The 16,386-nt window shown below is 43.1% G+C and overlaps 1 protein-coding gene across 6 annotated transcripts in view; it reads right to left on the bottom strand.

The window, feature by feature from the left end:
• The window catches only part of PTPRG (protein tyrosine phosphatase receptor type G), an 831,563-nt gene that overhangs the window by 66,618 nt on the left and 748,559 nt on the right, over window positions 1–16,386 (bottom strand). For all 6 annotated transcript variants that reach the window (XM_068253766.1, XM_068253765.1, XM_068253761.1 and 3 more), the window contains 6 exons: window positions 16,232–16,328; window positions 7,776–7,858; window positions 7,399–7,533; window positions 5,215–5,349; window positions 3,555–3,727; window positions 359–494 (listed from right to left, as the gene is read on the bottom strand). In XM_068253766.1, coding sequence (XP_068109867.1) covers window positions 359–494; window positions 3,555–3,727; window positions 5,215–5,349; window positions 7,399–7,533; window positions 7,776–7,858; window positions 16,232–16,328 — 759 coding nt within the window. The remainder of the gene's footprint in view (window positions 1–358; window positions 495–3,554; window positions 3,728–5,214; window positions 5,350–7,398; window positions 7,534–7,775; window positions 7,859–16,231; window positions 16,329–16,386) is intronic.

The raw sequence follows: 16,386 nt of genomic DNA, 5'->3' as shown, positions 1-16,386 counted from the left end.
CAGAAAACCAACTATCACTGTAACAATGTAAGGAGGAGTAAAGGACTCCCGGGGGATGAAAATTCACATGTAAGTATTCAGAACATTATCTTTAACACTTTTATTGGGAAGGGCATAACTCACATTTATGTAAAATGATGTAAGTACATGGTGTTTTTAGTTTAGTAGACAATGAAAGCAGCGCTCCATCCCACTCGACAATCGTACTCGTTATCTTCTTGTGATGGCAAACCCACTTGCTTACCAGCTGTGTAACACCCACCTCTCTAAACAAATGCTGAAGCATCTCTGCTGTTCATCTCAGCTTGTGCGGCATTATAAGCCCAATTAGGAGAGAAAAGATGAAAAGCATTGGTACCTCTGTCTGGACGAGGTAGTTCCGCTGTGTTCTGATGTGCTTCAGAAAGCCCAGAACATTGACTGTGCTCTTGTCTTTAATCTGCTGGAGCATGCTGTCAATCACAATGTATGTTCCCGTCCTCCCAACTCCGGCACTGCAGGGTAGAAAGCAGGGGCAGTTACAAACAAAACGTAATGCATTCATATGACAAAGATGCTCAGCACAGATTCCATCCAGCCAAAATGATAAGAGTTTGAAAATTAGAAGCGGTCATAAAGGACTTGGGGTTATTTTACATAACGTCTGACTCAAGTAGACAGAAACTGCGCTAGCTGTATAAATGATGCCAATAAATTAAGCCAGTCATGAGAGGTCACCAGCTTTCAGGGGTGTTGCGCTATTCGCCAACCCTGAGCAAAACAATCACACAGATGAAATCCTTTACAAGGGATTTGAATGTATTACGTCTCAAATAAATTATACAAGTTAAAATAAAGTAGCATAAGGAGCTCTTCAACAATATAAAAGTTAGAAGGAAATTTTCTAAGTGTCGCTGGATCAGGCATTCAGCTGAAGTTACATTTTAATTTACACCTCTGTGAGCATGCTAGTCTTCAAAAGTTCTCAACTTTTATTCATTTTTTTTTCCAGAGAGGCTCTTTTCAGTTATGTAGCACTGAGGCTGCTTTTAAAGATACATTTTAGGCATACCTGACCATAGACAAAGTTGCCTAAGGTAAGCAACAGTGGTATGATTATGCTGGATCCACCTACTTCTGTGCATTGTCCTTTCCTCTCCTTGATCCCTGTTATCATTTCTTGAAAAAATTTACTTTTGGCTAAAATCAAAATTTCAGACAGGAAAAAGCAGGCATGATGCAATGTTCCCTCCTATCACCCTCCCATTCCTCCCTCTTAAGGGGAGGCAATGGAGGGGGATAGGAGAGAACATCACAGCAAGCCTGCCTCTTCCTGTCTGAAAATGTGACTTGTTTCCTTAAGGGAAAATAGACTGGACAGAAACATAGGTCCGATTGGACAAGCCTATTAGTACAATTTAAAGCTAATAACTTTATTGGAACGTCTAAAAAGGGACTAAATAGTTTTCCAATTTGTCACAAAAATCACTACTATTAATGGGAGGATACAAAGGAAGGTCCTGGTTAATCCTCTACCACCCCTGTAAGGGTCGCTATTCCCCAATGATAAACAGTTCAAGTGTGATATATGAGAGAGGTTGACCAATATAGAGGCAGCTGTAAAGTTTAACAAGCTGCCCAAGACCTCTCAACATACACACACTAAAAGAGGGGGGGGGGTCGCACCCATTTGCTCGGATTCACATACAACAGACCGAATTCATATATATATATATACAGTGACAAGCACTCCCCACTCAACACCCAGAAGGGCTTTGTTAGGAGTATAACACCCAGAGTGCAGTGGTAACAAACAATATACACAATCTACAACATGTCCCCCAGCAAAATAGCCCAAATCAGTAAAACTAGACAATTGCTTCTATCTTCCTACTACTAAAAATGACTTTTTTTTTAATCTCAAGCTTTATTTTCCGTTTAAAACCTCTAAAAGTAGGCTAAATGTTTTATTGACTCAGCTGCATGACAACATCTTTCAATTGTCCCAGAGCTACAATATAAAGAAATATTAGCCTTTTTATCTATCCCCTGCACTCAGAAACTGTTTTCTGCCAGGAAAGAGTTTCACGGCAGTATTTCCTCATCAGTGAGCATCAACCGATAGTCGGACTAGGTCTGACTGCAGAGAAACTGTCACTTGTTTACTTGAATTCTCCAACAGCCAGAAAAAAAGGAACTCAGCCTAGTTATTTGTATGTTTGCCACTGTACATACACAAGTTCATCTTATCATGTCACGTTAGGTACACTTTAAGCTGAAAGTCAGATTTTTCAATGCGTGTTTAAGGAACAAGAGTAAAGGAGAAAAATGGTCAGTACACAGAGGTACCTCTGTTCTTACTTCAGGTACCTTTGCCTTGGGTCAGGTGTGCTTTCATCGTAAGACACACGGACCACATCAGGGTTACATATTTGTGCCCTTTAAGTGCTTTTGTATTGATATTGCATCTTACGTATTTAGGCTCTTGTGCAGTATTAATGCATAATAGCAGGCTTTTGTGATTTGAGATAGTTGGCTGGCATAATATAAGTACCACACTAGGTCCAAAGGGTGTCAGTGTCAGGGGAATATACATTGAGAGAACGTATCCCAAGACAGGGATTATGCCAAATAGACACTTAACATTTAATAAGTATTATAAAATGCGGACAAGGGGCAAATGCATATAACGATGTCTAGCGGTACACAAGATATTGGCTAGGGTGCCCATATGAAAACAGAGTGTTTGAGCGTTACTAGCATATTCATGCACTTTTTTAAATTTTCTGGGGATTTGGTGGGTGGAGGGTGTTTATATGTTTGTTTGCTGTTACTTTTGAACCTTCACGAAGTATGGGTACTACCTAACTGGGGACTCGCATAGTCCTCTGGAGCCCCCATTACTCTGTTTATAGTCTACTCGGACCTTTTCACTAGACTCATACACTCTGTTTTCATATGGCACCCTAGCCAGTATCTCGTGTACCACAGCCCCTTGTCCACATTCTGTCATACTTCTTAAAAGTTATGTTATATTCATCTCTATGGGGCATAATCCCTGTCAGGGGATATGTTCTATTATAGTATTATAAGGTTGTAAAAATATACCTCAGAATATGTAGTTTATGATTTTGCATTAATCTGTGTTCCTTCAGTACTTGCATCTAGATCATACCTTTAAATAGATTAGAGTATACAATAACATTTTTAAAGCACGCATGCGTGTGTGTGTGGGAGATGGTACAGTTGCAACAAGTCCTTCAGGTATCTAGGGCCCAGACTGTGCCAGAGTTTATACACTTCTTGTTTACATGGGTTCCCTCTTGCCACTCAGGTTTACTCCCCAAAACATACTGGTATCTTAGCATTAGACTATGACTTGAAATTTTGTTCAATACAATTTGTAACAGGCTTTGGAAAATGTTAGCATTACACAAATGTATATTACTTTTACACGTTTGAAAAAGAAAATAACATTTTCCAAGAGATTTGCTTTAAATTCCAACTTTCTACAGTGTTCTAAACTTTATGAGAATGTATAGGATTTATCTTATCAGCAACACACATTAACTTACCTGCAGTGTACAAGCACTGGTCCCATATCTGGCTGCTGCACTGCTGATGATCTCCGGACAAAGGTCAGGACTGGCAGTGCATATTCTGGGACACCCATGTCTGGCCACTGAGTGTAGTGATACTGAATAACAGTCCTCTCATTGTGACGCCCCTTTGGATTTCCCTTGTGTCCCTGTATTGTCAATAACAACAAAATATATGTAATTTACAAAGTTACAGGTGTGTGCTAACAGCTTGATAAACAAGTAAAAATGTAAAATAAATAAAAAATAAATAAAGTACCAGAAAATGTAGTCATTAAACCTAAATTGGAAAAAAAGAGAAAAAGTTGCAACATGCATTGGCCCCGATCTGATTCATTTTCATTCAAGTTTTCTCCTTGGTGATATTTCACATCTTATCAATAAAATGCCTTTAAGCCACCAACAAGCAAGAAAATGCTTAAAATCATTGTGGCAGGACTTTTCCATCTACTTTTTGGTACTTTTTCAGTTGCTGAGTGCTGAAAAGTTGGTTTAAACAGGAGATGAAAAATTATCTCGTAGGAGAAAACATAGCTGAAAAAGTGAAATGCTTATGGCCCCATGTGGGTTGCAAGATTCATTGACCGGTAAAGATTTAGTGGCAGCACTGCTTGGGCATTGCTCTCGTGATGAACCATTTTACAAAAGGTGAACAGTCACTGTCAGATTCTTCTCTGTCCACTAGATAAAAATTATCTCTTAGGAGAAAACTTTGGAGTAAATGTAGATTGGATCGGGTTCCATTGTGCTACCACAATCAGTTTCATTGTTCTGTAGTAATTGGACACCTAGGATAATGGGACCACACCTAGTAAATTTCTGTACCCCACAGGGATCAGGACTCTTCAGGATGACAGGTTAGGGGCCTACTCCTGTAAACATGCACAGTCTAGCGACATGTTCTGCTTCTATGAAGGAAGGTCGACAAATGGTGCACAACTGAGTGGCATGGAGCAGACAGGGTGAGTAGGAGAACAATACCCTTGGCCAAAATTATTTGCCAGGCGGATTACCCACCAGCGCATCAAAGAGGATGGGGCTGCTGTATGCACATTAGATTCTCAGCAGGGGAAGCTCTGACCGGCCAAGAACAATCTAGCATGTGTACAAGGCTTTATCATGCTCTACAGCAGAGGTGCCCACACTTTTTCGACTTGTGAGCTACATTAAAAAATTAGCAAGTCAAAATGATCTACCTATTTACAATTTTAGGAGCACACTTATATATACAGAATGGAAAATGTAGTGAGGTCGGGATCTCCTACGAAGTCCTTTGTGATCTACCGGTAGATTGCGGAATATGGGCACCCCTGCTCTACAGGATGTTTGTCTGAGGAAGCAGACACTAACCACTCCCACATACAACTTCCTCTTATACAAGAAATCAAGTCTCTCCTCTCAGTGCTGCCTGACTAAAAACAGCAAGCAAGACAATGAAAAGTCTCTAACTGGGAATACAAAATATACATTTGTGTTATCACACTAAAGTTGTCTCTGTGCAGTGCTAAAGTGTTACACTTAGAACAAGTGACAAAGTTATACTGTGTATATTCAATGATTTCTTTTGATTTTTAACAGTTTACAGCAGACAAAAATAGTTTGCCAATTACAAAATGCTAATATATAAATGATTTACCTTCTTCATCTTTACATTCCTGATGGTGAATCTGCGCACTGTGTAGCAGGCGTACACCCGTGTGCTCTTCAGCGTCACTATGATGTTCCCATACTCCTCGCTGTTTTCTGTTGGCCAGTATTGATCACATTTCCTCTGAAAAGATAAAGCTAGAGCTGAATATCACATTAAAGGATACCTGAAGTGAAAAAGGGGGGCAGATTACATACTTACCTTAGCAGTGGGAACCCTCTGGATAGTCCAGAGATTTGCCCGGACCCTTTAACACTCCATCGTTCCAGCGCTGGGCCCCTTTAAACATAACCGAGAAGGTCTTGTGGAGCCATTTTTCTTGTAGCCATGTTCCTGCTTTGTACAAGTGGATCCGCACTGGCCATGTGCGAGTTTGGTCCATGCATGCCTAGTAGAACAAAGCTACTCGTGCATTGGTTTTTCCTCCAGGCGTGAACAGAAGAAAAAGAGGATCCTAGACAGCAACGGTGGGCTTGAGGATCTGTGAAGCCTCTGAACCATCCAGAGGCTTGTAACTATTTAGTTAAGTATCCAAGTTTTTCTTTCACACATGAAATTACCTCTAGAATTATTAAAGCAAAACCCTAACATTTTTTTTATTTTTTTTGATGGTTGGGAAAGTGGGCAGACTAGAGCCTGCTTTGAGCTTTTATTGTTGTCAGTGTTTAAAATCCCAAAATAATTTTCCCCATTGCCAACCCTGACAGGAAATGAGTAACATCTATATTTTTGATTGATTGTTTTAGTCTGTTGTTTTTACTTTGTTGTTTATGGCTACCTTACTGTCAACAATTGTCATAACAATTGTCTCCATCCCAAGCTGTGTTTACATTCTTCTGTGTCCACCCCAATTCCGGGCACGATTTGGGTCGTGCTTGGCGATTAAAACCATTTCTGATTCTGATCTTTAAAATTGTGTTCTGTATAAATACCATTATGAAAGCAGCTCCATTTCGTGCTGCACAAAATGGAGCTGCTTTGATAATGGCATTTATGCATGCTGTCAGCTGAGGGAAGGAGATGTCACATAAATGTGGCTGAGGTGAGAAGTCATGTCACTCCAGCTGAGGAGAGGAGTCGCATGACTGCAACTGAGAGGTGGATGTTATGGTGGATGGAGTGCTACTCCTACAGCCAGCAGCTGTCCCCAACACATTTGCAGAGGAAGATGCAGAGCTGCTATGGTGGTGTCGTCCGGTAGCAAGAGAACTGATAAAGTTATTAAGACATGAGAAAACAGACTTTTAGTACACAACTCTGTACTTTTGTACAAATATAAATAAATGCATATGTTTTTATTTGGAAATGCTATGTTAAAATTTTAAAAAGGAGACCGAGGTGGGCTCATGAAATGAAAAAAAAAAAAATAGGCTACCTGATCCGGGGGACTGAGCGGATCAGGTCGCCTCCAAAACCGCCGATCCCCATCGCTCCTGTGAGCCGCAATGGCCCACTTTCACTTTTGTGACCTCTGGGTCACAACGCTGGAATGAGAGATTAATTCTCTCATTCACAGTGTGCAGGGAGGCGGGGGAGCAGCAGGGGGCATGGCCAGGGAGAGAGACCTGCCCAATGGCAGCTCTGAAAGCCCTGCAGGAACACCCCTGGCAGCTATTTTGAGCAGAGTATCCCTCTCCCACATGTTTACCTCTGAGATAGCGACACATTGCAGCTAATCTTGGGGGGCTATAGCATGGTAGTGGGGGGGGGGGGGCACAGAGACATTATTATGTCATTATACAATTATATGTTATTATATAATTATTATGTCATGAGGCAGAGAACATGCCTCTGTGTCCCATATGCCCCTCAAAAAACCACCTCGGGTTACTTAACTACTCTATCTCTTTACTACTTTTTCATTTGATTTTTAAACTCCCAATAATTTGGAAAAAAAATAAGGGAGAGAGCAAAATAGTACTTGTTTTACAAAAGACCCTTGAAGTCCCTATTTAAGTTTCTAGGTGTGGGTGGAGTAATTATGTAAGAGAATCAATATAGAGTCTTCAATAAACACTTGTGTTTATACGAGGCGCACATCTGAGCCAAGGGAACTAAATCAACACAGACCAGCTATAAATTATTAACTTTTTCATGGCTTCATAACTCCACAACTCAGATTAACATCAGCAGACAAGAAGGAAACCGCTTAGAAAGGCAAGCGCTACTTACTCTCCCCTTTTCCACTAGATTGGTTATCATAACAATGATTCCAGTGTTTTGCTCCCAGATCATCCTCCAGAAGTCTTCAAAAGTCGACTTTAAAGGTCCCTGGGCAGCGATGTAGGCCTTGGCTTTGTTGTAACCCTTCAAAGATGAGCAAACACAAGATGAAAAACCACCCTCTGGCAAACAAATTAATTATTAAAGGCGAAGGAAAGCAAATAACTTTTCTGGACTGAACATGGAATATGAACTGCCTTTTGATACAAATTTAAATATGAAGAAACAGCTGTAGCAATATAACATGAGAGGGGGAAAAATGTGAGTTTTTATCTGTATAATTCGTAATCGGTGAAGGCAGCCTTATCTGTATGAAGACAACTTACATCCACGTAATTGGCGTTAATATAATCGCTGTGCTTTGAATCTTTGCCAGGAATAGGCCTCAGTTTCACTCTACTGTGATCATCTGAAAATAATCAACACAGAAACATTAATGCCGACAATCTGATCGGACGCTGTACACATCAATATTTCCATTTAACTACTGTCAATCTGCAGATGAGATTTATTTTTCTAACATTTTCACTTGGCCTGCCTGCGGCCATTTTGATTTGTGCAGCAAAAACTCTAGAAAGATTTATTTTTAAAGGATGAATGTTGAAGTTACCATCAGAAAATGTCTTGTTTCATAATGCCTTTTTGCCTTTATTAGTATGAACACATTTACCCCTTCCAAAACAAAATGCTTAAAGGACAACTGTAGGGAGGCTGCCATGTTTTTTTTCCTTTTGTGCAATACCAGTTGCCTGGCAGCCCTGCTGATCTATGTGGATGCAGTAGTGTCTGATTAACACCAGAAACCAGCATGCAGCTAATCTTGTCAGTTCCGATATTAAAGTAGGAAACACCTGATCTGCTGCATGCTTGTTCAGGGTCTATGGCTAAAAGTATTAGAGACGGAGGATCAGCAGGAAAGCCTGGCAACTAGTATTGCACAAAAGGAAAAAAAACATGGCAGCCTCCCTACAGTTGTCCTTTAAAACCTCGCTTCAGTCTTCTTTACAGGGTAAGATCATTCTGTCTGTAAAGACACCACTATACTAAAAATCTGTTCCTCCTGTGACAGGGTGTCATGTGTGTTAAAAAAAAAAACTGTTGTTGGATGGGGTCTATGTCGCACCTTGTTTCAGGTGCCTTGCTAGATAAAGCTCCAGGAAAAAAAAACACAGTTGGTTCTGTGTTGATTCAGCTCTTATAAGAGCTGGCTGAAGGGTCCTGGAGCTGGTCAGAGGAAGAGTGGGAGGGTTCCCTGCCCACCTGGCCCAGTCCAGGTATTACCCCATGTGCAGGGTTTGGTGAGCTCATGAATAAAGATGAGCTTTGCTGACCAGGAAGTAGCTCAGAGAGTTCCTACAGACTGGAAGGAACAGAGCACTTCCCAGAGGCTTGGGGAAAAAGGAACTTTTACTACAGACTGTTAAGTAAGTTGCCTATTTTGAATGGACTATCACCTGCTGTACTGCTGTATATGGAGTTAGGGAAGTTACAGTGAGATAGTTGCTTAGCCGAGCCATTGTTTTGTTTTGCCTTATTGCAGTGTTTTGTTTACCAACAATTACTTTTTGCTTTAATAAACTAGGCAGGAGCCTGACTTTTACAAAACTTTAACGCTTGCGGTCTCTTATCTGAACTGTCACACCCCAGTGTATCTGGGGCCCCGCTACACTCCTGAGACCCGGCATGAATTGGCGTGCTACATTCTGAAGGGTATTGGATCCTGCCACAGTTCTGGTAGAGTTACAACTATCATTGCAGCTCAGAAGATTTATGGCCAGGTTAGAAGCATATATTTTACATTAGCTACTGAAGAGATACGATGTACCTGCAAGCCATGTACACATGCTGCAGTTTGGTTTCCCTCCACAGAGTCTGGTGGAGTAAGGAGGGGAGCAATGCACGCAGCAGTGATGTACCAGCACTCCGGATCTTTCCGCAAGGCTTTGGGCCAGAGGTACCCACACTAGATTCTGGACATAGATGGCCCCTATTGCTTGTTTCAGCAGAGAACAATAGCATGTGTCCCTGCAAATAGGACTAGGTGACAGTACAAGTGATTCCTTGTTCTTCATGAGGCTAATTCCCTATAGAAGCCTGGTGCTGGCTGGCGTATCTAAAAATGCCTGCAGCAGGATTTTCAAGGTGGTTGCAAAAGCGTCTTTAGTGTTGCCTGTCAGGAACAAGCTCAATACTGGGTGGCGCTGCAGGAAATGAGTGCTGTACGGACGCATTTCTATGGTGTATACCAGAGCAATGTATATTGTTGCTATAGAGTGGGAGGATGGATGACAGCATGGTGTATGATGGAGCGGCTTCTGGCAGGCAGGGTAAGGAGAGAAAACAATATACTTAGAGGTTGCTGTTTAAAGATCCTGCATGGCCTCACAGAACTATCATATTTGGCTGCCATGGTCTTGTCCAAAAATCCCCCTGAATGCAGGGGGGCAGAGAGAACGGGGGGAGCCACAGGCATCAGGCCAGGAAAGAGTATATGCCTGCTTCACCGTTTCTGTTCCTTATTTGGTATCCTTTAAGTGAACATACACGTGTTTTATCTTGAGTCTTTTCATGATAATTTTATGAGAAATAAATAGTGGTTTTAGACAGTGTTATACTATTACAAGCTTGTTTCTTTGAAGCTTTGGGGAAACGTTGTGCAATTTGGGACTACCAGAGGTTTCCATTGCTGCATGGTAGATTATATAGAAAGCAAACAACGGGAATGCCCAGATGACCAGACAGCCCATTTTATGCAGTGCACGCATTATGATAGCCAAATCTGCCTCCTTGCCTGTGAAGCTAGCTGAAACAATTGCAACTGTGAAAGAAAATACGTTTTTTGGACTCTATAACTGCTACTGTCAATTAACTGGACTTTGCTAAAGTGCATAAGAGCCCTTTCACACTGCAAAAATGCACAATCTTTCCACTGCAGCATGTCTACCATTTGGTCATAAATGGCAGACATGTGAGTTGTCCGCAAGATGATGTGCACAAGTGGAACCTTTCTATGCTGTGGGCTGCACTCATTAGCGGTTATAGTGTGAAAGGAGCCTAATTAAACCCAAAATTGAAGGTGTTAAATTCTGAAAGCACACATTTAGTGAAAATTACAACTATCAATTTTTTCACTGCAATTTCAGCTTTAAAAATCTACGTTGTAGCTCTGCTTCTCAATTTTGGGTTCCTGTTCAGAAAGTGGGGTCTTGAAATCCCACCTCCTGTACACATCCTGCAAGTCAAGAGCAGGCTGTGCCAGTATTATGATTAATACAAGCTCCCACCCATTTCTTGTGCACACAACTAAATATGGATGGAGGTCGTCAGTACTCTGCAGCCACACAAACAAATATGCAAACTATTTCTATGCTGTATCCTTGGTCACTGCCCTTTGCCATCATCTGTAGTCACATTTTTACTGTATGCTCAGAAATGTAGTGTGGCATGATGTATTGTTCTTCTTAAGGTCCATACACACGCCTGATCAAAGGCTACGACGGGTCCGTCGTCACCTCCTGCTGGACGTGTTTTCAGCAGACAGTACAGCGTGTGTACAGTCTGTCGGTGGACTGATAAGGCTGTTTCTGAGCGATCCGCCCGGAAGGTGACGACGAACCAGTCGTTGCCTTCCATCAGGCGTGTGTACGGACCTTTACTTCAACAGTCACACAATCAATCCTAATTAACCCGCACAACAGCTAAATATACGGAGAGCAGGAATCAAGTGGTATTGATGCTCCAAGTGTATTTCTTGCTTGATAAAATTTATTTTTGTCCAGCAGCACTGTTTATATTTACATATTAACCTAATTGCTATTAGAATTTGCCTTGTTCAATTCTGGGTTTAGGTCACCTTTAAAGAGGAACTGTAACCAAGGATTGAACTTCATCACAGTCAGTAGCTGATACCCCCTTTTCCATGAGAAATCTTTTCTTTTTCTCAAATGGATCATCAGGGGGACTGTAGGGCTGATATTGTGGTGAAACCCCTCCCACAGTGTGATGTCATGAGCATGGTCCTGGCAGTTTCCTGTCTGTGAACCTTGTGTTGTGGGAAATAACAGCTGTTTCCAAATGCCAAGCAACCAGTTTCTCTCTCTGTGCTTATGTATATCTATAAAAAAAACTACCATGTAGCCTATTGCAATGTTAGTGGGTGTGGTAATAAATAATGGCAGTTGGTGTTGTCAAGTTTTTGTCATGTCTGCCAGTAGTAAAGATGACGACGTGCAGGCTGATTGTGGCTCAAACAACATGAATGAATTACATGGCAAATATCATACATTTCTTGATCTCTCTTCTATTTTTTTAAATTCGTACTTTGCAATGTATTGATTTTTTTTTCCCCCTTTTCGCTACAATCTTTTGTAATAGTATAGACAACGGCTATAGACATAGGATTACCAAGTCTAACTATGTACAAAGATCAATAAAAGAGAGAATCCATCATCCATAAGTTTTAAGTATTTCCTGTTAAGACAATCCAGCAGTGAGGCAGCATTCCTCTAGAATGAAAGTTCTGTTGCATAGTCTCACTTCTACTGCTTCAGCTCACAGTGTTAAAAATGTGGTTCAGCTTCTGCAGAGGGAGAGAGACCCCCCCATGTCAGGGGAGTGCATCTGCAAGGCTAGGCACAGATCTCACTACAGGAATCTCCAAGAGGCATAAGAAGCCGCAGGGGTGTTTTAACCTGTCAGCATCCACCAACCAAGGAAAAATTAGTTCTGGGTGGACTGAACCTTTAAGATACAACAAGAACCCTCTGGCAAGTTTCTCTTCCATGCGGTCAATGACTGATCTTCTCTGTCAGCATTAAACAGTACAAAAATGTTCAAAGCACAGCATGAGCTCTAGTCAGACTCTGCTTTTTCCCCATGCCCTGCACAGAATAAAACTTACACACTTCTCATTTACATTCAATCAGTGGAAATTGGAGCTGAAACGTGTGGCAGCAGCTAATTAACATTTAATATTGTGTGTGGAACAGTATCAGGAACAAGCGTCCACACATTTGGCACAGAAGCTTGGAGAACAAACTGATTTTTTCCCTTTGTGACAATGAAGTATTTATGGAAACTTGTGAAGATTGAACTGACAAGTGGGAGATACTTTCCTTTGTCTGAGGTGACGGAAAAATACTAAGTTTTGCTAATCAGTGTAATCTTATACTAAGAAGGGATGTATAGTGATACTATTTTTTATTTTTATGTTTACTACTACTATTAAAAAAGTACATTTAAAGGGATACTGTAGGGGGGTCGGGGGAAAATGAGTTGAAGTTACCCGGGGCTTCTAATGGTCCTCCACAGACGTCCTGTGCCCGCGTAGCCACTCACCGATGCTACGGCCCCGCCTCTGGTTCACTTCTGGAATTTCAGACTTTAAAGTCTGAAAACCACTGCACCTGCATTGCCGTGTCCTCGATCCCGCTGATGTCACCAGGAGCATACTGCGCAGGCCCAGTATGGTCTGCGTCTACGCAGTACGCTCCTGGTGACTTCAGCGGGATTGAGGACATGGAAACGCAGGCGCAGTGGTTTTCTGACTTTAAAGTCTGAAATTCCAGAAGTGAACCGGAGGCAGGGCCAGAGCATCGGTGAGTGGCTGCACGGGCACAGGACGTCTGTGGAGGACCATTAGAAGCCCCGGGTAACTTCAACTCATTTTCCCCCGACCCCCCTACAGTATCCCTTTAAAGCAGGGGTCTCAAACTCAATTTACCTGGGGGCCGCAGGAGGCAAAGTCAGGATGAGGCTGGGCCGCATAAGGAATTTCACAATCGCGGTGCATTGCCGCCTCTGCCCGCCCCTCTTACTCTTCCTTCACAGAGAGGGGCGGGGAGAGGCGGCGATTGACATCAGGAGAGGCAGAGCTGAAGCTGAAAGCTCTGCCCCTTCGAGGAAATGCCGGCGGATGGCCCCCCGGGCGATTTGGGGGCTCTGCAGCCCTCGTTTAGCGGCGGGGATGCGGTGGATTACTTGGGAGCACTGAAGCGAACTATAAGGAAGCTTTTGCCGGAGAGGGCCACAAAATATTGTATCGAGGGCCGCAAATGGCCCGCGGGCCGCGAGTTTGAGACCCCTGATTTAAAGTGTGTGTGTGTGTGTGTGTGTGTGTGTGTAGGATAAACACAGTCCCCTTCTATCAGCCCCCTGTAGCAGTAATGACCCACACCGTCCTCCTCCAATCCGCCGTTCTCCGCCGCTGTGCACCTGCTCGCTACTGCGCATCATCGGAAGCTTACTACGCAGGCGCAGTACAAGAAAACTTTGCAGCTTCCGATGATGCGAGCGGGATCGCACATTATTCGTCATGTTCAGCGGTGAACGGCGGATCGGAGGAGGACGGCGTGGGAGATTACTGCTACAGGGGGCTGATAGAAGCCCCAGGTGAGTGTCTGTTTTTATTTTCAACACTCCTCCACAGAACCCCTTTACACAGTAAATACATTTTAACAGAATTTAAATATCACAACTGGCGTGCTGTTTGTTTAGGGCTCCCCCTTCTGCATTGGCTGGCTAACAATGTAAATTCAGTTCAAAGAGTACAAGCCCAAAATAATAAACATTTGTAAAATTTTAATACGTTTCTAAAATTAAAAGTATATCTATAAATGTATAGATTTAGCAGACCATCTAATCTTTTACTACCCTAATACCTACTGATAAGTGGCCAGCCTCAGCACACTATTTTTATTCATCATATTTTTTCGGGGCCTGGCATTCTCCCAGTCACTTTACCCTGAGATAGCCCAATGTCCCTTGTTTCTTTTGTTACAGCTCAATATATTAGAAGACATCTGTTTTTCACCAGGTATATTACGCAGGAACAAGAGGCGACACAACATCCATGTAAGTTGCTGTGGTGCACAGAGGTAAACGTGCACCCAGTTTCCAACTAGCCTTTTTAATGTTAATCTTCCCCTGAAGCATCAGGAATTTGTACTAAAGTCAAGGTGAGGGAGGTGGGTGTAGGACAGGGGTGCCCAATTAGGTAGAAACTAAGGCCTTCATGGTAGATCCCAACCCCACTACATTTTCCATTCTGTATATATGTTACGGCCAGAACCCGAAGTTTGGCCAGAACTAGAAGTGGCCGGCCACTTCGGGTTCTGGCCGGCCAATGCGCGAACTGGCCGCTGCGCTGCGGCCAATGTGAGAAATGAAACAATTCCTGTAAGGTTAATGTGATGTTGTGGCCGCAGCGCAGCGGGCAAAATGTATCACACATCTTTACTTTATTCAATGGCATTAAGCCGCCCGGCTTTTTCCTCTGCCTCTCTCTCCTCCCCCCCCCCCCCGCCTCTCTCTCCCCTTCTCTTATGGGCAGCCGGGCGGGGACACGCGTGTCCAGGAGAGTCGTTCCTCGCGGCAGGAGAGCAGAGCGGGGAGGCTGCAGACATTGCTTCTGCCAGCACCCGCTCTGCAAGAACGGCAGGATTCCCCTGCCGCGACGAACGACTCCGGAGGGACACGCGTGTCCCCGCCCGGCTGTGCCCATAAGAGAAGGAGAGAGAGAGGCGGGGGGGAGGAGAGAGAGGCGGGGGGAGGAGGAGAGAGAGGCAGAGGAAAAAGCCGGGCGGCTTAATGCCATTGAATAAAGTAAAGATGTGTGATACATTTTGCCCGCTGCGCTGCGGCCACAACATCACATTAACCTTACAGGAATTGTTTCATTTCTCACATTGGCCGCAGCGCAGCGGCCAGTTCGCGCATTGGCCGGCCAGAACCCGAAGTGGCCGGCCACTTCTAGTTCTGGCCAAACTTCGGGTTCTGGCCGTAACATATACAAGTGTGCTTCTAAAATTGTACATAGGTAGATCACTTTGACTTGCTAATTTTTGAAAGTAGCGCACAAGCCAAAAAAGTGTGGGCACCTCTGGTGTAGGATATGGGTAGGGGTCGATAGAGGAAATCAGTGGGTACAGATGCAGACCCTAGAGGGAACTCGTAAAAAGTGTTGCAATGTTTAAAAAGAACAGTCTAATTGAGTAAACATGGAAATAATCTTTTGCAGGAAGTGACATCACTGGTAACATGACCCAGCAGGAGAGCTATTAGTTGTTGAAATAGCAAAGACATATCAGCATGTTGGCCAGAACAGTCTTACTGCATGCCATATCATAATCTTGACACAACGGTGCCACTGCTTCAATGTGTCTAGGGTTTGGAGCCTCCTCAACATTTTGCTATGGGAACCCTGGATATGCAGTTACTCCTCTGTCAGTGATTTGTACCCTTTAATATACCTTGGCAGTCTGCACCAGAGCAGGATTATCCACAAGGCAACTTAGGCACCTAGTGGGTGTCAAGAGGACAAGCGGCCATCTTTCTGACCCCACTCTTACCTCAGCTTACCATAAACACTATCATAAAGAACTGAAGATACTACCTTGCCTTGGGCCCCTTATCGTTCTCGGAGCTGCACCTCAGTCAGGGCAAGGTTATCCTCTAGGTTCATGTATGCATCAGGACCCAGCCTGTTCAGAAGCTGCCTCTGTCTTTCTGTGTCACTCCCTTTTATGTAGCTGTCTTTCCCTCCATGTCCTTTTCCCCCATGTGGTTGTCTCTCATTTTAACTATGTACTTTTATGTTCTTGATAATTTTTGGATCCATCCATGATAGATTATGACCAAACCCACTCCCATGGGGCCACCTCCATTTATTTTGCACAGGGGCCCGCTGCTGGCTTTATCCATTCAGGCCAGTGATTGATTGGTCTCCACAGTTACTCTGTGTTATGTAAACTGGTATTAACAGATGGCCCCATTATGTACTTACATGCTACAATGTTGATGTATCTGTTTTTGTGTTTATTGTCGGGATGGTTGGAATGCTCTGCTGTAATGTTCATGTCGGATGTACATCGCTGGACTTCCTGTAGAAAAAAAAAAAAAAAAGTTTTAGGAAAACATTAATAAAGATATTTTACTCTC

Source organism: Hyperolius riggenbachi, chromosome 9, assembly GCF_040937935.1.
Source record: "Hyperolius riggenbachi isolate aHypRig1 chromosome 9, aHypRig1.pri, whole genome shotgun sequence".
Classification (NCBI taxonomy): Eukaryota; Metazoa; Chordata; class Amphibia; order Anura; family Hyperoliidae; genus Hyperolius; species Hyperolius riggenbachi.
This window is presented reverse-complemented; position numbering and strand designations above follow the sequence as displayed.